General features: G+C 38.7%; 1 protein-coding gene and 1 pseudogene across 1 annotated transcript in view; both read left to right on the plus strand.

The window, feature by feature from the left end:
• CHIC1 (cysteine rich hydrophobic domain 1) overlaps positions 1–25,304 on the plus strand; it is a 53,068-nt gene that overhangs the window by 17,223 nt on the left and 10,541 nt on the right. The window contains exon 3 of the mRNA XM_024555290.4: positions 7,246–7,401. Within this exon, the coding sequence (XP_024411058.1) occupies positions 7,246–7,401 (156 nt within the window). The remainder of the gene's footprint in view (positions 1–7,245; positions 7,402–25,304) is intronic.
• Positions 8,874–10,275, plus strand: LOC112300100 (small ribosomal subunit protein eS6-like; annotated as a pseudogene).

Consider the following 25,304-nt stretch of genomic DNA (forward strand, 5'->3'; position numbering starts at 1 on the left):
TTGACAGTTCTATTCCCAGTCTAGGGCATATGCCTGGGTTGTGGGCCAGGTCCCCAGTGCAGGGTACGCAAGAGGCACCCTCACATTGATGTTTCTCTTCCTTTCTTTCTCCCTCCCTTCCCCTCTCTAAAAATAAATTTTAAAAATCTTTTAAAAAGAACACCTTTTAAGAGCATCTTGCATCATGTCATGGCGTGTCCTCAGTTTGGGTCAAATAAACTGAAACTCTTATAAAAATTGCTTTAATATAAAATAAAAAGAATATCCTTTTTGCTCTGAAGACTTAAAGAATTGAACAGCATTGGATTTGAATTCAAAATGTAGCACATTATCCTTTGTTTATAATTAAATGTATAGCCAAGTTGTTTGAATAAGACTTCATGTAAAAGAGCTTTGCTTTTCTTTCTCTAAATTTAGCCAGAGATAGGATTCACTGACTTCCTTTTTCAAAGCATTCCGTCAGGAGGTTCTTTCTAATGTATAATTCCTATTCCCTGTCAGATATGTAAAACAAAGACTATTATTCTCATTTTATATAGATGGAAAACTAAAACTCAGAAAAATTCAATGATTTTGCCTCAAATTTGCCATAGCTAATAAATTACTAAAACTCTGGATTTTTTTGTCTAATGTGCTTACCCTGCTAGTGTTTAATATTTTCAGTTATAAGTCATAGTTCTCTGAAGTTATTTTCATATCTTCCTTGGAAATTTAGTCTTTTAATTGGAATTCTTTTTACTCATTAACTCTCTTTACATCATATTGCCAACCATCTAGATGGAATACAAAATTAATTTACCCATGTAAATACAAACTTTGAGCCTCACAATTTCATAATTGTTGTTAGTTAACATATTAGGAAAAAAGTCAAATTTATGGGTTAAGCAATTAACCTTATTGGGTAGCACAAATGATTCTAATAAAGCTAATATAATTGATGTTTTAATTGTGATACTGCTCAGTTCTGTGGTCATATATCTTTCCAACATCTGCTAACAGGTATATTTTTTATAGTTTTGATTAAAAGACACAAATTTAATAAAGTGATTCCAGGAGTATATTTTTTCTTAGAAGAATTGTAAAACTCTATATTTTTTATACCAAACATGCTAATCAGGGATTTATTTTACAACAGCTTTTTCCTAACAGTTTCATAAGTTTTGCTTGCCCAGTCAGATGCTGGATTTTTTCTCCTAGATTTTACTGTCTGACAGCTTTCTATTTTTTTAATGTATTTTCTTTCTTTCTCTCTTTTTTTTTATTAAATACTTTTGAATTTTATTGTTGTTCAGGTACAGTTTTCTGCCTTTTCCCCCATCCCTCCCCACTACTCCAACTATCCCCACCTCCCTCCCCTGTTTCCATACCCCCCTTTGTTTTCATCCATGTGTCCTTTATAGTTGTTCCTGTAAACCCTTCACCCTTTTCCCCCTATTATCCCCTCCCCTCTCCCCTCTGGTTACTGTCAGTTTGGTCTTAATTTCAATGCCTCTGGTTATATTTTGCTTGCTTGTTTGTTTTGTTGATTAGGTTCCTGTTAAAGGTGAGATCATATGGCATTTGTCCCTCACCGCCTGGCTTATTTCACTTAGTATAATGTTATCCAATTCCATCCATGCTTTCGCAAAGGGTAGGAGCTCCTTCTTTCTTTCTGCTGCGTAGTCTTCCATTGTGTAAATGTACCACAGTGTTTTGATCCACTCGTTTGCTGATGGGCACTTAGGTTGCTTCCAGTACTTGGCTATTGTAAATTGTGCTGCTATGAACATCAGGTTGCACAGGTTCTTTTGGATTGGTGTTTCAGGATTCCTAGGGTATAATCCCAGCAATGGAATTGCTGGGTCAAAAGGCAGTTCCATTTTTAGTTTTCTGAGGAAATTCCATACTGTTTTCCACAGTGGCTGCACCAGTCTGCATTCCCACCAACAGTGCACTAGGGTTCCCTTTTCTGTGCATCCTCGCCAGCACTAGTTCATTGATTTGTTAATGATGGCCATTCTGACTGGTGTGAAGTGGTGTCTCATTGTGGTTTTAATTTGCATTTCTCTGTTGGCTAGTGATGCTGAGCATCCTTTCATATGTCTCTGGGCCCTCTGTATATCCTCCTTGGAGAATTGTCTGTTCAGGTCCTTTGCCCATTTTTTAAAAATTTTTATTGTTATTCAATTACAGTTGTTTGCCTTTTCTCCCCACCATTTTTTAATTGGATTGTTTGTCTTCCTGGCATTGAGTCATATAGTTCTTTATGTATTTTGGAAATCAAACCCTTGTCCAAGGTATCGTTGGCAAATATGTTTTCGCATACAGTTGGTTCCCTTTTCATTTTGATAATGTTTTCTTTAGCCATGCAGAAGCTTTTCAATTTGATGTAGTCCCATTTGTTTATTCTTTCCTTTATTTCCCTTGCCTTAGAGGATGTATCAGCGAAAATATTGCTACATGGGATATCTGAAATTTTACTGCCTATGTTTTCCTCTAGGACTTTTATAATGTCGCAGCTTATGTTTAAGTCTTTTGTCCATTTTGAGTTTATTCTGATGTATGGTGTAGGTTGATGGTGTAGTTTCATTTTTTTTGCATATACTATTCCAGATTTCCCAGCACCATTTGTTGAAGAGGCTGTTTTTCTCCATTTTATGCTTCTGTCCTCTTTGTCAAATATTAATTGACCATAGAGACATGGTTTTATTTCTGAGCTCTCTATTCTGTTCCACTGATCTGTGTGTCTGTTCTTATGCCAGTACCAGACTGTTTTGATTACAGTGGCCTTGTAGTATAGTTTGATATCAGGTATTGTGATCCCTCCTACTTTTTCTTCTTTCTTAAGATTGCTGTGGCTGTTCGGGGTCATTTTTGGTTTCATATAAAGTTTTGAAATACTTGTTCTAAATCCTTGAAATATGTCATTGGTATTTTAATAGGGATTGCATTGAATCTATAGATTACTTTGGGTAGTATGGACATTTTAATGATGTTTTTCTTCCCATCCATCAACACAGTACATGCTTCTATTTGTTTGTACCTTCCTTAATTTGTTTCTTTAGTGTTCCATAGTTTTCCAAGTACGGGTCTTTTGCCTCTTTGGTTGAATTTATTCCTAGGTACTTTATTTTTCTTGTTGCTATAGTAAATGGGATTCTTTTCCTAGTTTCTGTTTCTGATACTTCACTGTTGGCATACAAAAATGCCTCAGAGTTCTAAATACTGACTTTGCATCCTGCTATTTTGCCAAATTCACTTTTTAGATGGAGTAGTTTTTTGGTGGAACCTGTAGGATCTATGTACACCATCATGTTGTCTACAAATAATTACAGTTTTACTTCCCCCTTTCAAATCTGGATGCCTTCTATTTCTTTTTCTTGTATGATCACTGTGGGCTAGAACATCCAATACTATATTGAATACTACATTGAATAGAAGTGGTAAAACAAGACAAGACACATCCTTGTCTTGTTCGTGATCTTAGTGGGAAAGCTTTTAGTTTTTGCCTGTTGAGTATGATGTTGGCCGTAGGTTTCTCATATAAGACCTTTATTATGTTGAGGTATGGTCCCCCTACTCCCACTTTGCTGAGCGTTTTTATCGTAAATGGGTGCTGTACTTTATCAAATGCTTTTTCAGTGTCTATTGATATGATCATGTGTATTTTGTCTTTACTTTGTTTATGTTGTGTATTATGTTTATTGGTTTATGAATATTATACCATCCTTTCATCCCTGGGATGAGTCCCACTTAGTTGTGGATGATCTTTTGAATGTTTTGCTGGATCCAGTTTGCCAATATTTTGTTGAGGATTTTAGCATTATGTTGATCAGTGCTATTGGCTTGTAGTTTTCTCTCTTTGTTGAGTCTTTACCTGGTTTTGGAGTTAGGATAATACTAGCCTCATAAAAAAAGTTTAGGAGTCTTCCTTCTTCTTGAAATTTTTTTGCAATAGTTTGAGAAGACTAGGCATTAGCTCTTCCCTAAATATTTGGTAAAATTTGCCTGTGAAGCCGTCTGGTCCAGGGCTTTGTGTGCTGGGAGTTTTTTGATTACTGCTTTAATTCCAGTAATTGTTACTGATCTATGCAGACTTTCTGTTTCTTCTTGATTCAGTTTTAGGAGATTATATGTTTCTAGAAATTTGTCCATTTTGCCCAGGTTTTCAAATTTCTTGGCATATAGTTTTTCCTAGTAATTTCTTACAAGCCTCTGTGTTTCTGTGGTATTGGTTATAATTTCTCCTCTTTTGTTTCTGATTTTATTTATTTGGCTCCTCTCTTTTTTTCTTGATTAGTCTGCTTAAAGGATTGCAGTTTTGTTTATCTTTTCAAAGAATCGGCTCCTGGATTTATTGACCCTTAGAATTCTTCTTTTAGTCTCTATGTCATTTAATTCTGCTCTGATCTTGGTTATTTCCTTCCTTCTACTTGCTCTGGGCTTTGTTTGTTGTTCTTCCTCTAGTTCTTGTAGATTTAGGGTTAGGTTATTTATTTTAAACGCTTCTATGTTTTTTAGGCGTAGTGTTAGGTTGTTTGTTTGAAATGTTTCTGTCTTTTTAAGGTAGGCCTGTAATGCTATGAACTTCCCTCTCAGGACTTCCTTTGCTGTGTCCCATAGGTTTTGAACTGTTGTGCGTTCATTTTCTTTTTTCCAGAAACTTTTGATTTCTTCCCTATATCATTATTAACACACTCGTTATTTAATAGCATGTTATTCGGTTTCCATGAATTTGAATGTTTTGGGTTTTTTTCCTTGATGTTGGTTTCTGGTTTCAAGCCATTGTCAGCTGAGAAGATGCTTCAGGTGATTTCAATTTTCTTGAGTTTGTTGAGGCTTGTTTTGTGTCCTATGATGTGGTCTGTGTTTGAAAATGTTCCATGTGCATCTGAAAAGAATATATATTTTGATTCTTTGGGGTGAAAGGTTCTGTATATATCAATTAAGATCATTTGATCTAGCACGTTGTTCAATGCCACAATATCCTTGCTGATCCTTTGCTTGGAAGATCTATCCATTGTTGACAATAGGGTATTAAAATCCCCTATGATGAATGTGTTGCTATGAATATCTTTCTTAAAGTCGTCCAAGTTTTCCTTATATATTTTGGTGTTCCTGTGTTGGGTGCATATACGGTTAGAATGTTTATATCTTCTTGATGAATTGTTCCCATAAGCATTATGTAGTGTCTTCCTTTGTCTCTTTTTATGGCCTTTGTTTTGAAGTCTATTTTGTCTGATATAAATATTGCCACCCCAGCTTTTTTTTAGGGCCATTTGTTTGGAACATTTTTTTCCACCACTTCACTTTCAGTCTTGTAGGTCTTTTATTTTGAGGTAGTTCTCTTATAGACAGCATGTAGTGGGTCATGTTTTCTTATCCATTCAGCTACCCTGTGTCTTTCGATTGGAGCATTTAATCCATTTACATTTAAGGTTATTATTGTTAGGTATTTATTCATTGCCATTTTTCTTTAGTTCTTGTGTTCCTCTCTCTCTCTCTCTTTCTTCATCTTCTTAAAGCCATCCCTTTAGCATGTCTTGCAATGTGGTTTGGTGGTGATGTGTTCTTTCAGTCTTTTTTTTTTTTTTTTTAATCTGGAGAGTTCTTTTTTTGCCTTCCATTTTAAATGAGAGTCTTTCTGGGTAGAGTAGTCTTGGTTGCAGTCCTTTGCTTATTACTTGGAATATTTATTGCCATTCTCTTCTGGCTTGTAGTGTTTCTGCTGATAGCCTCATTGGGGCTCCCTTGTATGTTACTGGCTGTTTCTCCCTTGTTGCCTTTAATATTCTCTCTTTGTCTTTAAATTTGCCATTTTAATTATGACATGTTTTGGATTGGGTCTCTTTGGATTCATCTTGATTTGGATCCTCTGTGCTTCCTGGGCTTGTGTAACTTTTTCTCTCATCACGTTAGGGAAGTTTTCTCTCATTACTTTTTCAAATAGGTTTCCTATCCCTTCCTCTTCTCCTTCTGTTATTCCTATGATATGCATATTATTACGTTTCATGTTGTCCTTCATCTCCCTTAAACCCCTTTCATTCTTTTTTAGTTGTTTTTCATTTTGTTGCTGTCTGTAAATTTTTTCTACCTTGTCCTCCAGCTCACTAATTTAATCCTCTGCTTCATCTAGCCTGCTCTTAATTCCTTCTGCTGTGTTCTTCAATTCAGAAATTGTATTCTTCATTTCCTCCTGGCTCTTATTGATAGTTTCTATGCCCTTTTTCATGCTGGTGTAGTTCACAGTAAGTTCTTTGTAGCTTCCCTGGAGTTCTTTGTAGTTCTCACTGAGCTCATTGAACTTCCTTATAACCATTATTTTGTGCTCAATATTTGGTAGCTTGCTTGCCTCTATTTCATTTAGCACTCTTTCTGGGGATTCCTCCTTTCCTTTTGATTGGGAGTTCCTTCTTTGTATCCCCATCTTAGGGGGGACTCTTGTTTGTTTCTATGTGTTAGATTGATCTGCTTTAACTCCCTGTCTTCATGGTGTAGACTTCTGTGGTAGGAAACCTGTGTGATACAATGGTGCAGTGTCCTTGATGTCTTGATCTCGATGCTCTTGGGATGCCCTTTATGCTGTTTTTGTTGGCTCTGGTTGTAATTGGGTTTAGATTGTTGTTGGGTCATTCTTTGGTGGGTCCTTCCCTCCGGCTGGCTGACTGAGAGTAACTCTGCTATGTCTTAAGACCAGTCCTTGCATGTAATCAGCTCAGAAACTTTTACTAGTGTAGCTTTTATCTACAAACAATGGAAACAATGCCAAGTGTTAAAATTGTTATGTTGCAAATTTGCCAGGGTGAAAAGGTTTGAGAGTTGTCTTTTTAAACATTATCTAAGAACATTGCTGAAGTCTAATTTTAATTCCATTTCCTCTGGTAGTATGTAGGTCCTGATCTTACTCAACTGCTAGTCAGAGTGACTGGAAACTATAAATAATATTGCCTTAATATTGAGAATATTTGGTAAGAAAACACCTTGATGTGTATCCTTTACCACCAATTCTATTGTTGTCATTTTATTGTTGGTATTTCAGAGATTGTTTTTGAACATCAGAATAAATTCTGCAAACATGAAATTATATTGTTTTTGCTTTCTCATCCAGGAGTATGTAATATATATTTATTGGGGAAGGTAGAGAAGAAATATATTTGAACCTGTAATTCCTTAAAGTACTTGTAATAAGACAAACATTTTCTTTAGGTTTAGATATAAATAGTGGAAAGTTGCCCACAACCTTTTAAGATTGTACCCTTGTTGTAGGTTGCCCCGGAAGAGTTTAAGACCAGCATTGGCCGTGTGAATGCATGTTTGAAAAAGGCTCTCCCAGTCAATGTGAAATGGCTGCTATGTGGTTGTCTCTGCTGTTGTTGCACACTGGGTTGCAGCCTGTGGCCTGTTATTTGTCTCAACAAAAGAGTGAGTAACCATTTATTGTATAATAATGATAAAAACTAATCTTTGTTAAACACTAGCTATATGCCAAGTATGTTGTATGATTTATTTAATTCTGACAACAATTCTATCCTCATTTGAGAGATAAGCTGTGGGACAGAGAGATTAAGAAATTTGTCCAGCCTTTATTGACACTTTATCACTTCATATGAGTTCCCATCATTTTAAGTAAGAGTATTGTTAGTGGGGTACTTAAATAAATGTAAATAATTAGGCTACTTATTCTTTTTACAAAACCCCAAACTGTGATTTAAAGCATTTCCAAACTACATGTAAATGGGAGAGATTCTTCTGATCTGAAGAAAGCCAGAAGTGAGAGCAAACTAAAAAGTTTGTGGGGGGCTGGAATCCTGCTTCATTTTGAACATGTTGAAACAACATTCAATATGACATTGCTAGTTTTGTCACAATTTAAGGCTACTATCTTAATCTCATCTTCTTAACATTTTATTATGGTCTTTGAGTGTCTTTTCCCCAGTGGGTAGATATCTTTAAACTTTTTAATTGACTACAATGAGGAAAATTAATTCATTTTGCTTAAATTTCTTTTTCCAGTACCACGTTGATGATTTTATTTAAACTTTTAAATAATAATTAACCTACTGAACTATATTCAAAATCACAGTACCTCACGGAAATATAATTAGTGGTGTGGTTATTTCATAAAGGCCAAAAAGTTCCAAAGATGTACTCATTTCTTCCTTTCCATCTTTCTCCTGCTCTCTTTAATGAGTACTTTAAAAAATAATAAAATACTGTCACACCTATAGCTTTTTGAATGGAAAGTTAAACATTTTATTAATTCACTTGGCAACTATTAGTAAGTAGGTCAGAGCTTTACTTTAAATATAGCTTAGTCTTTTGTTTGAAAAAGCATGTACAATATTCTCAAATGGCTTTCTATAAGTTAAAAAATGACAACATAAATTTCTTTCCCAAATTGTCATGTCTTTTAAAAGTTACAAATCAATAACTCCTATCCATCCCCATTATTTTTAATGCATATTAAAAATAACATTATTCAATATTATTCAATATACATTAATTATATTTGGATTTTTCATCATGCAAATATAGTCTATTTCAATTACTTAAGAACTGATTTTTTTCATTTTAATATTATCTAGGATCTATTTTTTTTCTGGTGAACTGCTTACTCTTTGTATGTTTATTAATACCTTCATCACAAGGCCTGAAATAAAGAGAAGCAATTTTTTTAATCACGTGATTTTATTATGAGTACTTCTGATAGAATATTCAATGGAAAATGAGATTGATACTGATGCTGTGATTCTCCCTATTCCCCATTACTTTGGTTAATGAAGAATTCACATTGATGTTGAGGTATCAGTATATTCTTAAATCACTAATCTTTCCATTAAAAAAAAGTTTATGCTCTTTTTCATGGAGCCTTGGAGGTCGTCTGCTGCTTCAGGATGAAACTGAACATCTCTTTTCCAGCCAATGGCTGCAAGAAACTTATTCAAGTGGACTATGAATGCAAACTTCATACCTTTTATGAGAAGTATATGGCCACAGAAGTTGCTGACACTTTGGGTGAAGAATGGAAGGGTTATATGGTTCTAATCAGTGATGGGAATGACAAACAAGTTTTCCCCATGAAGCAGGATGTCTTGACCCATGGTTGCATCCGTCTGCTAAGGGGAATTCTTATTATAGACCAAGGAGGACTAGAGAGAGAAAGCTCAGATTTGTCAGGGTTGCAGTGTGAATGCCAATCTCAGTGTTCTCAACTTCGGCATTGTAGAAAAGAGGGAGAAAGATATTTCTGGTCTCATAGATACTACTCTGCCGTGTCACCTGGGGCTCAAAAGAGCTAGCAGAATCCACAAACTTTTCAATCTCTCAAAAGATGATGTCCACCAACATGTAGTAAGAAAACCCCTAAACAAAGATGGTAAGAAACCTAGGACTGCCCTGGCTGGTGTGGTTCAGTATATTGAACGCCAGCCTACGCACTGAAAGGTTGCTGGTTCAATTCCCAGTCAAGGCACATGCCTGAGTTGTGGGCCAGGTCCCCAGCTAAGGGCGCACGAGAGGCAACCAATTGATGTTTCTCTCCCTCTCTTTCTCCCCCTCTTCCCCTTTCTCTAAAAATAAATAAAATATTTTTTAAAGAGAAACCTAGGACCAATGCACCCAAGATTCAGTGTCTTGTCATTCCACACATCCTACAAGACAAACATTGGCATGTTCCTCTGAAGAAACAATGTATTAAGAAAAATAAAGAAGAGGACACAGAATATGCTAAACTTTTGGCTAAGAGCATGAGGGATGCCAAAGAAAAATGCCCGGAACAGATTGCCAAGAGCTGTAAGCTATCCTCTTTGAGAGCTTTTACCTCTAAGTCTGAGTCCACTGAAAAATTAGATTTTCTAAGTAACAAATAAATAAGATCAGACATAAAAAATTTACATTTGTAAACTATCATCATGTGGACCAAATCCCGCCAACTTTGTTTTTTAAACATTTAAATCAATTGCCAGCATTTAAAAATTGGAATATTTAAAATAAAAATTGAGACATCTAGCTTCTCCTGTAAAATCTAAATATCTGGCAATATTGAACCCACATGACAGTATTTCAGCAATTAGCCCTAGCTGAATAGCAGCTGCTCCCTTTAAGCAGGACATGTGGTCTCTGGTTCACCACAGAACCAAACAGAATTTACATTATCTGTCTTACTCTGTACACTTTACAGTTACGGCCCTTGATTTTATACATGCTATGCTGTTAATACACTAGACAATGAACCAATAATCACGTGCTGGTAACATTTTGCAAGACAGTCCTTTCTAGAGCCTTAGTTTCCTCACCTATAAAATCAAGATAATATTACTTTTAAGATTGTTGTGATGATGAAGAGAATTAAGGTGCCTTACTGCTTTTTCAACCACATGGAGAAATAAAAAATAAAATGCAACAATTTAAGAATCTTTATGCCTTCACTATTGCTTCCCAATCTATAAACTAAGTTGTGTAGATAAGCAATTTTCAACTGGTGTGCTGCAAGAATTTTTAAAACATGCAATATCTGACTTTTTAGTCGGGGCACTGACCTCTTTTCCCTTAAGTTGTCAAATTAAAAATGACAACAGCCAACACAACAATAGCTGCCTGGTGTGAATGAATCAAAATTACACCTATTTTTATCAGATTGGCAAAAAACATATTTTTTGGTGTGCCACAGAATTTTAGTAATTAGTTTATGTGCCATGAAGTGAAAAAGGTTGAAATTGCTGGTGTAGACTATAATAGTTTAATTGGAAAGATAATTAACATTCATATGGCCCAAATCCCTCAATTTTTCAGGTGTGGAAACAGATCCAGAGTAGTAAAGTGACTTTCTAAGTGTCACACAGTAAATGGCACACCCAGGAAAATAATCTTTTTTTTTTGGCTTTGATTTGTTTTTGTCTCTTGTAATTCTTTATTCTCTTCACAACATCATGTTTCTTAGGTCAAATTTCCTATTCCTAAAAAAACATTTCCTATTCCTAAAACAAACACTGGGATAAATGATATGGTAAGCAGTCAACCCACTGAGTTTTAATTTTGTAGTGGAGGTTCGCAGAGATTTTCTTAACAGACCAAACGGTAAATACTTTTAGGCTTTGTGGGTCAGAGTTCTCTGACACTGCTATTTTAGTGTGGAAGCAGCACTAAGCAATATGTAAGTAAGTGAGTATTGCTCTGTTTCAGTAAAACTTTAGTTACAAAAAACAGGGAGCAACTCAGATAGTGGGCTATAGTTTCTCATCTTGCTCTAGCTGTCTCTAATGAGGTATCTAGCTTTGTGGAAGTCATTTCTGTTTCTCCGCCATATAAAATGGAAATAATATGATTATTCTGCCATATTTCACAAGGCTACTCTGTGAACTAATGATTGTAGAATGTTTCCAAGAAAAGAACTTCTGTGTAAACAGTCTGCCTTATGAACTGTTTTGTTGTTGTTTGTAGCTAGTGTACTTCCTGGACATTTTTCCTAGCAAATGAGGTGGAAGAAAAGAAATAGAGATAAGGGTGCCTTGAGCTCCTCCTAGTCTCTCTTGGCTTTGGTCAGATTCCATGACTACATGTTATATAAAATGAAGGGAAATGAATGAAAGCAGGATGAATGAGATGAGAGCCAAGCAAGCGACATTGTTCCCTCTCTGACCCCTTTCCCACATACAGCACCACAAAGCACCGATGTGGGTGGCCCTGCCCTGAAGAATACCTAAGGCTCTGCCACTTACAACATACTAGCTGTGCCAAGACAAAGAAATACGGCCCAAATGAAAGAACAAATCAAAACTCCAGAGAAGCAAGTAAGAGATGAAGAGATAGCCAACCTGTCTGATGCAGAGTTCAAAACACTGGTAAACAGGATGCTTGCAGAAATGGTTCAGTATAGTTGCAAAATACAGGAAAAAGTGAAAGCTATGGAAAGTGAAGTGAAGAAAAATATACAGGGAACCAACAGTGAAGGGAAGAAAACCAGGACTCAAATCAATTGTTTGGAGCAGAAGGAAGAAATAAACTTTCAACTAGAACAGAATGAAGAAACAAGAATTCAAAAAAATGAGGAGAGGCTTGGGAACCTCTGGGACAACTTTAAACGTTCCAACATTTGAATCATAGGGGTGCCAGAAGGAGAAGAGGAAGAGCAAGAAATTAAAAACTTATTAGAACAAATAATGGAGAACTTCCCCAATCTGGTGAAGGAAATAGACTTCCAGGAAGTCCAGGAAGCCCAGAGAGTCCCAAAGAAGTTGAACCAAAAGAGGAACATACCAAGGTTCATCATAATTACATTACCCAAGATGAAAGATAAGGAGAGAATCCTAAAAGCAGTAAGAGAAAAGAACAAAGTTACCTACAAAGGAGTTCCCATAAAACTATCAGCTGATTTCTCAAAAGAAACCTTGCAGGCAAGAAGGGGCTGGAAAGAAGTACTCAAAATCATGAAAGGCAAGGACCTACATCCAAGATTACTCTATCCAGCAAAGCTATCATTTAGAATGGAAGGGCAGATAAAGTGCTTCTCAGATAAGGTCCAGTTCAAGGAGTTCATCATCACATAGCCCTTATTATATGAAATGTTAAAGGGATTTATCTAAGAAAAAGAAGATTAAAAATATGAACAGTAAAAATGACAGCATATTCAGTTATTAACAACCACGCCTAAAACAAAAACAAAAGCAAACTAAGCAAACAACTAGAACAGGAATAAAATCACAGAAATGGAGATCACATGGAGGCTTATCAGCGGGGAGGGGGAGAATGGGGGGAAAGGTACCAAGAATAAGAAGCATAAATAGGTATAAAATAGACAGGGGGAGGTTAAGAATAGTATAAGAAATGGAGAAGCCAAAGAACTTATATATTTGACCCATGGACATGAACTAAAGAGGGACAGTAATGCTGGTAGGATGGGCAGTGCAGGGCGGAGGGGAATAAAAGGGAGAAAAAAATGGGACAACTGTAATAGCATAATCAATAAAATATACTTAAAAAAAGAAATGTACAGCCTATAGTTTCTTCTATTTCAAGTCTTATATTTAAGTTTTAGTATAGTTTTTTTTTTTCATGTATCTTTGCTGTTTTTCCATCACCATTTTGAATAGACTGCCTTTACAGCAACATATGTTCTTGCTTCTGTTGTCATATAGCAGTTGAACATAGAAGTATGGGTGTCTTTCTGAATTCTCTATTTTGGTCCATTGATCTATGTGTCTTTTTTATGCCGCTACCATGCCCTTTTGATTACTATAATCTTGTAGTACAGTTTGATAAAAAGGTACTGTGATACCTACAGATTTGTTCTTCACTAAGATTTCTGTGACTATTTGCAGTCTTTTGTGGTTCTCTGTAAATTTTAGAATACTTATTCTAGTTCTGTGAAATACACTATTGGTATTTTCATAGGGATTGCACTGAATCTATAGATTGCTTTGGGTAGTAGGGACATGTTAACAAAGTTAATTCTTCTTTTTCCATGAGCAGAGTATATGCTTTCATTTATTTGTATCTTCTTTAATTTCCTTTGTTAATGTCATAAATTTATACTTTTCCCAGTACAGGGTATTTATCACCTAAGTTAAGTTTATTCCTAGGTATTTTATTTTTTAATGAAGTTTTAAGTAGGATTGTTTTCTTAATTTCTCTTTCTGATAGTTCATTATTAGTGTGTAAAATGGAAAGTATTGCTGAATATTTATCTTATATTCTGATACTTTACTGAATTCATTTTCCAGTTCTAGTAGTTTCTTGGTGGAGTCTTTATTTTTTTTTATTATGCATTGGTTTCAGATATACACCTTAGTGGTTATACAATCATATACTTTACAAAGTGTTCCCCTTTATGTTTCCAGTATCCCTACTGGTACCTTACATAGTTATCACAATATTAAACTATATTTTTCATGCTTTACTTATTTCCCCATGACTATTTTGTAGGTAGAAATTTGTGCTTAGTTCCTTCACCTCTTTCACCCAACATCCCCTCCCCTCTGGCAACCACCAGTTCTCTCTCTGTATCTATGAGTCTGTTTCTGTTTCATTCTTTTATTTTGTTCCTTCATTCCACATCTAAGTGAAATCATATGGTATTTGTCTCTCTGGCTGATTTATTTCACTGAGCATAATAACTTCTAGGTCCATCTATACTGTTACAAATGGTAAGATTTCATTCATTTTCATGGCTGAGTAATATTCCATTGTGTGTATGTACCACTGCTGTTTTACCCACTCGTTTCCTGACGGTCACTTTGGTTGCTTTCATATCATGGTTATTGTAAGTAATGCTGCAGTGAACATAAAGGTGCATATATTCGTTCAAATTATTGTTTTGGCGTTCTTCAGATAAATCCCCAGAAGTTAGAATCACTGGGTCATAACACAGTTCTATTTTTAATTTTGTAAGAATTTATTTTTTTATTTTTAGAGAGAGAGGGCAAGGGAGGGATAATGAGAAGAAGAGAAACATCAGTATGAGAGAGAAGCATCGATCAATTGCCTCTTGCAACCAGGGACCTGGCCCGCAACCCAGGCATGTGCCCTGACTGGGAATCAAACTGGCAACCTTTTTGTTTGTGGGAGGATACCCAGCCTACTGAGCCACACTACTCAGAGCTAATTCAAACTATCTTTAATTTTTTTCCTGAGATTTCTTCCTTCCCCGTATATTATTTAGAAGTATGCTATTTAAGCACCAAGCATTTTGAAATTTTCCAGCTATCTTTCAATTATTGGTTTCTATTTTAATTCTAGTGTAGTCTGAGAGCATACATTGTATGATTTCTATTTTTGCAATATGTTAAGATGTGTTTTTATGACCCAGAGTGTGGTGAATGTCCTACAGGGGCAGGGTGTCCTACAGGGGTACGATGTTGTCTGTAGCTGTCCCCTGGGTGCACTGGCCCTGGGGTTTCCCTGGGTGGTACAGGCCAAGGTCAGCCCCCAGCTGTGTTCTGCCCCAGGCCACCCTGGCTGAGCTGTAATGCAATCTGAGATAGCCACTACTTGTGCTAGGCTTAGAGACTCCCAGGCAAAGCCAAACTGTGAATCTAAGCAGGCTGCTGCTAGTGCCAGGCCTGGGGCTCACTGAGGCCAACTGTTGCTTTTTTGAGAGGATTTAAGAAGTATGAAGCATGAGCCAGGTTTTTATCAAATTGTACTACCAGCTATTCATATGGAAAAGCAGCTTGGGTGGGCCTGTACGCTGGGTGGGGCACCATTTCTGCGGATCTCCAAAGTGGGTCAAACAGTGTTAGTCAGGTTGATGGAGTCTCAGATAGGCACCAGCCTGCCAGCTCTGTGGAAAATTGCCCAGAAAAGGGGCAACAGCTGTGCTGGCCTTAATGCCAAATAGCTCAGCCTCCCCCTACATGCCACTGGTGCCCCTAAAGCTGCCACCCCAGTGCTGGAGCACAGAGGGAGTGAGTCTGAGTAGGTGAGTCTGTGTGTGGGTTCATTAAGAGGAACTGCATGGGGCTCCAGACGTTTCTTCCACCAACTCAATTCCCACTGGTTTTTGCAGCCAGAAGTTGTGGGGATTTATCTCCATGGCACTGAAACCCTGGACTGAGAATCCTGGTATGGGGCTGGGAATCCTCACTCCCAAGATATTTCTCCTGAATTTTTATCCACCACATGTGGATGTGGGACCAGCCCAATCCATGACTGCACCACTCTTACCAATCTGGATTGATGTGGTTTCTTTAATTCTGTAGTTGTCAGACTTCCATTCAACTTGATTTTTGACTGTTCTGAATGACGGTTCTATATTTTAGTTGTAATTTCGATGTGGTTGTACAAAGAGGCAAGCCATGTTTGCCTACGCTGTCATCTATACCGGCAGTCGAGTCTGTTTTGTCTTTACATTCAAAATAGGCGTCTTGTAGACCACACATAGTTGAGTCCTATTTTTGGGTCCACTCTGACAGTCTCTGTCTTTTAATTGAAGTATTATGATTATTGGTATATTGGGAAAATAATTGCCATGTCTGTTATTTTTTTCTATTCTTTTCTCCTGGTGGTCTTTGTTTATATTTTTGGCTTCCAGTATTTTTTGACCTTCTCTGGAATAATTGAGTATTTCTTTTTTTAATATATTTTATTGATTATGCTATTACAGTTTTTCCATTCCCCTCCCTTCACTCCACTCCATCCAGCACACCCCCTCCCACCCACCTTCCCCACTGTAGTTCATGTCCATGGGTCATACATATAAGTTCTTTGGCTTCTCCATTTCCTATACTATTCTTACCCTCCCCCTGTCTATTTTCTACCTACCATTTATGCTACTTATTCTCTGTACCTTTCCCCCCTCTTTCCCCCTCCCACTCCCCTGTTCATAACCCTCCATGTGATCTCCATTGCTGTGGTTCTGTTCCTGTTCTAGTTCCTTGCTCAGTTTTCTTTTGTTTTTGTTTTAGGCATGGTTGTTAATAACTGTGAGTTTGCTGTCCTTTTTACTGTTCATATCTTTTATCTTCTTTTTCTTAGATAAATCCCTTTAACATTTCATATAATAAGGGCTTGGTGATGATGAACTCCTTGAACTGGACCTTATCTGAGAAGCACTTTATCTGCCCTTCCATTCTAAATGAAGGCTTTGCTGGATAGAGCAATCTTGGATGTAGGTCCTTGCCTTTCATGACTAGGAATACTTCTTGCCAGCCCATTCTTGCCTGTAAGGTGTCTTTTGAGAATTCAGCTGACAGTCTTATGGGAACTCCTTTGTAGGTAACTGTGTCCTTTTCTCTTGCTGCTTCTAAGATTCTCTCCTTCTCTTTCATCTTGGGTAATGTAATTACGATGTGCCTTTGTGTGTTCCTCCTTGGGTCCAGCTTCTTTGGGACTCTCTGAGCTTCCTGGACTTCCTGGAAGTCTATTTCCTTTGCCAGAGTAGGGAAGTTCTCCTTCATTATTTGTTCAAATAAGTTTTCAATTTTTTGTTCTTCCTCTTCTCCTTCTAGTACCCCTATAATTCAGATGTTGGAACGTTTCAAGATGTCCTGGAGGTTCCTAAGCCTCTCCTCATTTTTCCGAACTCTTGTTTCTTCATTCTTTTCTGGTTGGATGTTTCTTTCTTCCTTCTAGTCCACACCGTTGATTTGAGTCCCAGTTTCCTTCCCATGACTATTGGTTCCCTGTCATTTTCCTTTGTTTCTCTTAGCATAGCCTTCAGTTTTTCATCTACTTTTCAAACAAATTCAACCAATTCTGTGAGCTTTGTGATTACCAGTGTTTTGAAGTGTGCATCTGATAAGTTGGCTATCTCTTCGTTGCTCAGTGGTATTTGTTCTGGAGCTTTGATCTGTTCTTTCATTTGGGCCATTTTTTTTTGTCTTGGCGTGCCTGTTACATAAAAGGGTGGAGCCTTAGGTATTCATCGGGGCTGGGTAATGCTCCTTGTTGCACTGTGACGCTGTATGTTGGGGAGGGGTCCGATAGGGAGCAATGGCACTTGCTCCACTCTCTGCCAGTTTTTAGTCACTCCCTCCGCTACCCACAATCAAATTGGGCCCTTCTGGTGCTGATTCCCGAGTGGGTGGGTTTGTGTACAGTCTAGGCCCCTGTGGGTCTCTCCAGCGAACTCTCCTGTGAGGCTGGGAGTTTCTCCCACTGCCGCGTCAACCCCCACAGGTGTTTTCAGTCAGTGGTTTAAGGCTTTATTTCCCAGAGCTGGAACTCTGGGTTGCGCAGTCTGTCACCTGGTCCACCAGGCGCTGCCTCGCCGGCCAGCTGCAGCTTTGCGCACCTCACTCCACAATCCACCACCTTGCTGGGTCCGCCAGCCGCCACCTTGCCGTAAGTACTCTCTGCCCAGCTGCCCATCTCCACCCCTCCTACCAGTCTAGATGAATGTTTCTTCTTTATCTCCTGGGTTGTCAGACCCCGCAGTTCAATTTTCTGTCAGTTCTGGTTGTTTTTTGTTTTTAAATTGTTGTTGTCCTTCTTTTGGTTGTTCGAGGAGGTACAGTGTGTCTACCTATGCCTCCATCTTGGCCGGAAGTCCGGGAGTAATTGAGTGTTTCATATGATATTATCTGTTATACTACCTTAGCATATCAATAATCCTACATTTTAATGTTTTTATTTATTTATTTTTAGAGAGAAGGGAAGGGAGGGAGAAAGAGACAGAGAGAAACATGGAGGTGTAAGAGAAACATTGATTGGTTGCCTCTTATATACCTTCAACTAGGGACCTGGCCTTCAACCCATGCATCTGCCCTGACCAGGGATTCAACCAGTGACCTTTCACTTCACAGGCCAGCACTCAATCCATTGAGCCACACCAGCCAAGACTTAACTAAATATTTCTTTTATTTTATTCTTGCTCTTGTCTTGATGCTGTATTCTGAATATATGCTCCCCTTTGGTATACTTAATGGTATTTACCATTTCTGTTTTGTGTTGCTGATATTGCATATCTTTTGGTCTCTCTTCATTGATCATTGCTCCTGTTCAAATGTACTCTTGTGCCCTTATACTGAATTGCTTGTTTTCAGTTATTGTACTCCTCAACACCAAAATTCCATTTGGTTTTTAAAATTTATTTGTTTATTTATTTATTTTCAGAGATAGGAGAAGGGAGCGAGAGAGGGAAAGAAACATCAATGTGTGGTTGCCTCTCATGAAGGTTAGGGAATTTTTTTTTCATTATTTCTTCAAACAGATTTTCTATCCCTTGCTCACTTTCTTCTCTTTCTAGTATCCCTATTAGGTGAATATTGTTGTTTCATGTTGTCCCAAAATTCCCTCATGCCATCGTCATTCTTTTTAAGCCTTTTTTTGTTTTGTTGCTCTGACTGGGTGTTTTTTTTCTACCTTGTCTTCCAAATCATTGATTTGATCTTCTGCTTCATGTGGCCTGCTTTGAATTCCTTCTAGTGTATTATTCATTTCAGATATTTCATTCTTCACTTCCAACTGGTTCTTATTCATGGTTTCTATGTCCTTTTTCATCTGATGTAGCTCCCACTAATTTCCTTGTAATTCTCATTAAGTTCCTTGAACATCCTTATTACCATTATTTTGAGGTCTATGATAAATTGCTTGCCTCAATTTCATTTAGCTCCTTTTCTTTAGTTTGGGGGTTCTTTGTCTCCCCATTTTAGCTGACTCTTTTTGTTTGTTTCTACTAATTAGATAGATCTGCTTTGACTCCCTGTCTTCGTGGAGTGGCCTCATGTGATAGAAGTCCATGGGACTCAGTAATGCAGTCTCCTTGATTTCCTGAGCTGGATACTCTAGGAATGCCCCTTATGCAGTTTATGTGTGCTCTCCTGTTATACTTGGTTCTTGATTGTTGTTGGCCCATTCGTTGGTGCATTCTTCCCACCATCTGGCTGTCTGAGAGGCTCAATCCCCAACATGTCTTGAACACTGTTGTAAAGGTGCTGACAGAACAAAACAGTACAGAAAACAAAATCCAGAGAAGCAAAAATACCCCCCAACAACAACAGCAAAATCAATGACAAAAGAACAAAGAATAATGAAGGTGAAAGGACACTAAGAATATTATAAGAAAAAAAAAATATGAGATGACCAAAGGAAAGAAAAATGATTTTGAATGGTTAGAGGAAGTAGACAATAAGAATAAGGAATAGAAACAGGGAATCTCCATTAAAGATCAAAGAAAGGGAAAAATAAAATTTTAAAAACATAAGAAAAGGAAGGAAGAAGGCAAAATGGAGTAAGAAAAGGGAAGAATAACATAGAAGATTTAAAACTACAAAACTAGAGAAAATAAGAAAAAAAATAAGCAAACAACCAGAGACGTTGAAATAAAGAACTGACAGTAACCAGAGGGGAGGAGGGAGAGGGATAATGGGGGACAATAGGGGAAGGGCGATCAAGGAACATGTATAAAGGACACATGGACAAAGCCAAAGAGGGTAGGTTTGAAGGTGGGAGGCAGGGATGGGTGGGGTGGGGCCAGCGTGGTAGAGTGAAAATGGAGACAACTGTACCTGAACAACAACAACAATTTTTTTTTAAAAAGAAAAAAATGATAGAAAGGTATGCAAAAGAAAAATAATGAAAAAGAACAAAAAGGAATTTGTCTCAACAGAATTTAGTGCTTGCCTGCCGGGTTCTCCCTGGGGATACTACTCTGAGGTTGTTTGAAACTGCTGTAAGCCAATGTCAGATGCTGTCCACATTTAGTCCTCACCAGCCTGTTTGAAGCTACAAGCAATCCACAGTTTGTGGCTGTCTCCTTTGGGCTTCACTGCATCTGGGATGGACCTTGCTGCTCTGCGACACTGGCTTTCTATTAGCACAGGGCCCAGAGGTGGGTCAACTCTGACTGAGGGGACCATAGGAACCACCTCCACCTGCCTCTGCCTGTGGCCCTGCCTTTAGTCTTAGTCTAGCCACTGACTTGTCTATTTCTGCAAAGGCCTCTGGTGGAATTGGGAGCATGGGAGCCCTCGATCTCTGATGGAAGGTACCCTGTAGACTTCAGGGAAGCTGGTGGGAGTGTTCCCCAATCTCTGCACCACACATATGAGTCTGTCCCTTATTATTTCCCAGAACTCGGCAAAGCCCCTAGTAGGAAAGCGAGTGGGGCCTCCAGAGCCAAGAGGTTGGGTCTGCCGGAAACTGGGAGGGTGTTCCTAGGCTCTCTCCTGAGAGGAAGCACCAGTCTGGTTCCTTGAAAAGTGTATGGGATGCCCATGCCCTAAAGCCAGTCTAACACCCCTGAGTCCACCTATGTTACTATTGCCTCAGTAGGAGATAAGATGCAGGTTGGAGGATAGTAAGAAAAAGAATTTCTTAAATTTCTTTTAAAAAGCTGCAAGGTGGGCAAGCAGGATTCCAGAGGGTGTGGCAAGTGGAATTCCAGAGGACGAGGGGCTTGGAAGATTCCAGAGGCTGGAATTTGTACAAAGTCTGGTAATTGTCTTTCCCTTGGGAGGGGCTTGCTCTTCTCAAGAAAAATGTCTGTTGCGGAGAACCAAGATGGCGGCATAGGTAGACACACTGCGCCTCCTTGAACAGCCAGAACTGACAGAAAATCGAACGGCAAGGAAGTCCAACACCAAGGAAATAAAAAATAAACATTCATCCAGACTGGTAGGAGGGGAAGAGACGGGCAGCCGGGGCAGAGAGGACTCGCGTTGCCGTGGTGGGACTGAGACTGGCGGAGTGTGGGACGAATGGGGCAGGCAGTCTGACCACTGGCAGACCCTGAGGCCCCACATTCGCGTACAGATAAACCGAGAGGGCCGGACTCAGAGTGGCGGAGAACGGGGCAGGCAGAGCGGCGGGTAGCACCCCGCGGCCCCACATTCACACACAGATAAACTGGACAAACCGGTGGGGAGCGAAGCAGACCATGCAACCTAGGGCTCCAGTGCGGGGAAATAAAGCCTCAGACCTCTGATTGAAAACGCCCGTTGTGGTTGGGGCGGCAGCAGGAGAGACTCCCAGCCTCACAGGGGAGGTCATTGCAGAGACCCACAGGGTCCTAGGGCGTGCACAAGCCCACCCGCTCAGGAACCAGCACCAGAGGGGCCCAGTTTGATTGTGGGTAGTGGAGTGAAAGATTGAGGTCCAGCAGAGAGTGGAGCGGGCGCCATTGCTCCCTCTCAGCCCCTCCCCCACGTACAGCATCACAGCACAGCGACCAGTGTTACCCCACCCCGCCCCGGGAACACCTAAGGCTCCGCCCCTTTAAGTAACAGACGCATCAAGACAAAAAAAAAAAGGCCCAAATGACAGGACACTTCAAAGCTCCAGAAAAAATAAAACTAAGCAAGGAAGAGATAGCCAACCTATCGGATGCACAGTTCAAAACACTGGTTATCAATACACTCACAGAATTGGTTGAATTTGTTTGAAAAGTAGATGAAAAAATGAAGCCTATGCTAAGAGACACAAAGGAAAATGTACAGGGAACCAATAGTGATGCGAAGGAAACTGGGACTCAAATCAACAGTGTGGGCCAGAAGGAAGAAAGAAACATCCAACCAGAAAAGAATGAAGAAACAAGAATTCAAAAAAATGAGGAGAGGCTAGGACATCTTGAAACGTTCCAACATCCGAATTCTAGGGGTGCCAGAAGGAGAAGAGGAAGAACAAAAACTTGAAAACTTATTTGAACAGTTAATGAAGGAGAACTTCCCCAGTCTGGCAAAGGAAATAGACTTCAGGAAGTCCAGGAAGCTCAGAGAGTCCCAAAGAAGCTGGACCCAAGGAGGAACACACCAAGGCACCAAGGCATAATTACATTAGCCAAGATTACACAGAAGGAGAGAATCTTAGAAGCAGCAAGAGAAAAGGAGACAGTTACCTACAAAGGACTTCCCATAAGACTGTCAGCTGATTTCTCCAAAGAGATCTTACAGGCAAGAAGGGGCTGGCAAGAAGTATACCAAGTCATGAAAGGCAAGGACCTACATCCAAGATTACTCTATCCAGCAAAGCTATCATTTAGAATGGAAGGGCAGATAAAGTGCTTCTCAGATAAGGTCAAGTTAAAGAAGTTCATCATCACCAAGCCCTTATTATATGAAATGTTAAAGGGAGTTACCTAAGAAAAAGAAGATAAAAAATATGAACAGTAAAAATGACAGCAAACTCACAGTTATTAACGACCACACCTAAAAAAAAAAAAAAAACAAGAGCAAACTAGGCAAACAACTAGAACAGGAACTGAACCATAGAGATGGAGACCACATGGAGGGTTGTGAATAGGGGAGTGGGAGGGGGAGAGGGGGGAAAGGTACAGAGAATAAGTAGCATAGATGATAGGTAGAAAATAGACAGGGGAGGGTAAGAATAGTGTAGGAAATGTAGAAGCCAAAGAACTTATAAGTATGACCCATGGACATGAACTATAGGGGGGGAATGTGGGAGGGCGGGGGTGGGCAGGATGGAGTTGAGTGAAGGGGCGGAAAAGGGACAACTGTAATAGCATAATCAATAAATATATTTTTTTTAAAAAAGAGAAAAATGGCTGTTGTGGTATGGAGGTATGTCTTAGCACCTGAACCCAGCAATTGTTTCCCCATACCTCTCCCCCAAGCCTCCCACTCCAGACTCTCCTCATGCCACTTGAGACTGTGCTGCCGGTCCTTCACCCATGCCAAAGATGAGTGGCTGGGAACATAAAACTTGTTCATTGGCTCCTTGTAACATAAGAGAGGAAAAAAGAAAAACCAAAAAGGTGGCTTTCTGTCCAGAGGGCTCCTTCTCTCTCCAGTGGGCACAAATGGTAGGGCCTTTCACTGCTGGATGCTGTGTGGATGGGTGATTCCCAACCCTGTGGTCTGTGTTTGAGAGCCCAGTCTGAGATCCAGGCTCAACCTCTCTGGGAGAAACTCCCACAACCATTCAGCCAACTTTGCCCACTGCCACTTTTTGCATCCCTGCCCTTTCTACCACTCTTGAGGTGGTTTCTGCCCATCCTTGGTTAAGTGTCTCCTCTTCAGAAAGTCTTCATATGTTTATTTCGGGTGGATGTTTGCCTCTTTCTTTTTCTTTTTTTATTTAATCTTTATTGTATTTTTTCCCATTAGCATTTAGTCCCCTTATATTCTCTCCCCCCAGCAGTTACCACACTGTTGTCCATGTCCATGAGTCCTTTTTCCTTTTTGCTCAATCCCTCCATGCCCTAACCTTCCCCTGCCACTAGCTGTCAATTCTGCTCTCCATCTGTGAGTCTGTCCCCATTTTCCTTGTTAGTTTAGTTTGTTCATTAGATTCCACATACGGGTGATATCATATGATATTTCTCTTTCTATGACTGGCTTATTTCCCTTAGCATAATGTTCTGCAAGTCCATCCATACTGTCGCAAAGGGTAAAATTTTCTCTTTTTTATGGCTGGGTAGTATTCCACTGTGTAAATGTCCCATAGATGTTTCATCCATTCATCTACTGATGGACACTTGAGCTGTTTCCCTATCTTGGTGATTAAAAATAATGCTGCAATGAACATAGGGGTGTTTATGTTCTTTCAAATTAGTGTTTTGGGTTCCTTCGGATATATTCCCAGAAGTGGGATCACTGGGTCAAATGGCAGATCCATCTTTAATTTTTTGAGGTATCTCCATACCGCTTTCCACAGTGGCTATACCAATCTGCATTTCCACCAGCAGTGCAAAAGGGTTCCCCTCTCTCCACATCCTCAACAGAACTTGTTTGTTGATTTATTGATAATAGCCATTCTGACATATGTAAGATGATATCTCATTGTGATTTTAATTTGCATTTCTCTGATGGTTAGTGACATCAAGCATCTTTTCATATGTCTGTTGGCCATGTCTATGTCCTCTTTGGAGAAGTGTCTATTCAGGTCTTTTGCCCATATTTTAATTGTTTGTTTTTGGGGGGTGTTGAATTTTGTAAGTATTTTATAAATTTTGGATGTTAACCCCTTATCAGATATGTCAGCGAATATGTTCTCCCATTCAGTGGGTTATATTTTCATTTTGTTGATGAGTTCCTTTGCTGTGCAAAACTTATTAGTTTGATACAGTCTCATTTGTTTATTTTTTCTTTTGTTTCCCTTGCCAAGGAAGATATATCCAATAAAATACTGCTACAACCAATGTCCAAGATTTTGCTGCCTATGTTTTCTTCTATGATTTTTATGGTTTTGGGCCTAACATTTAAGTATTTCATCAAATTTGAGTTTATTCTTGTGTGTGGTATAAGACAGTGGTCAAGTTTCATATTACTGCACATATCTATCAAATTTTCCCAAAACCATCTATTGACTAAACAATCTTTAGCCCATTGTATGTGCTTGCTTCCTCTGTCAAATATTAATTGATTATAAAGGTGTGGGTTTATTTCTGGGCTCTCTATTCTGTTTCACTGATCTATGTGTCTATTTTTATGCTGGTACCATGCTATTTTGTTTACTATGGCCCTTTAGTAATGCTTGATATTAGGTAGCATGATTACTCCAACTTTGTTCTTCTTTCTCAGAATCACAAAAAGGCCTTTGTAGGGCCTTTTGTAGTTCCATATAAATTTTTGAAATATTTGTCCTAGTTCTGTCAAGTACATCATTAGACTCTTCATAGGAATCACGTTGACTCTATAGATTGCTTTGTGGAGTATGGATATTTTAATGATGTTAATTCTTTCTATCCATGAACACGGTATGTACTTCCACTTATTTGTATCTTCTTCAGTTTCTTTCTTCAGCATCTTATAATGCTCTGAGTACAGGTCTTTTACATTCTTGTTTAGGTTTATTCCTAAGTATGATATTCTTTTTGAAGCACGTGTGAATAGATTTTCTTAATTTCCATTTCTGTTAGTTCATTATTGGTATATAAAATGGAACTGATTTCTGGATATTAATTTTGTATCCTGCTACTTTGCTGAATTCAT

Source organism: Desmodus rotundus, chromosome X (genome assembly GCF_022682495.2).
Source record: "Desmodus rotundus isolate HL8 chromosome X, HLdesRot8A.1, whole genome shotgun sequence".
Taxonomy (NCBI): domain Eukaryota; kingdom Metazoa; phylum Chordata; class Mammalia; order Chiroptera; family Phyllostomidae; genus Desmodus; species Desmodus rotundus.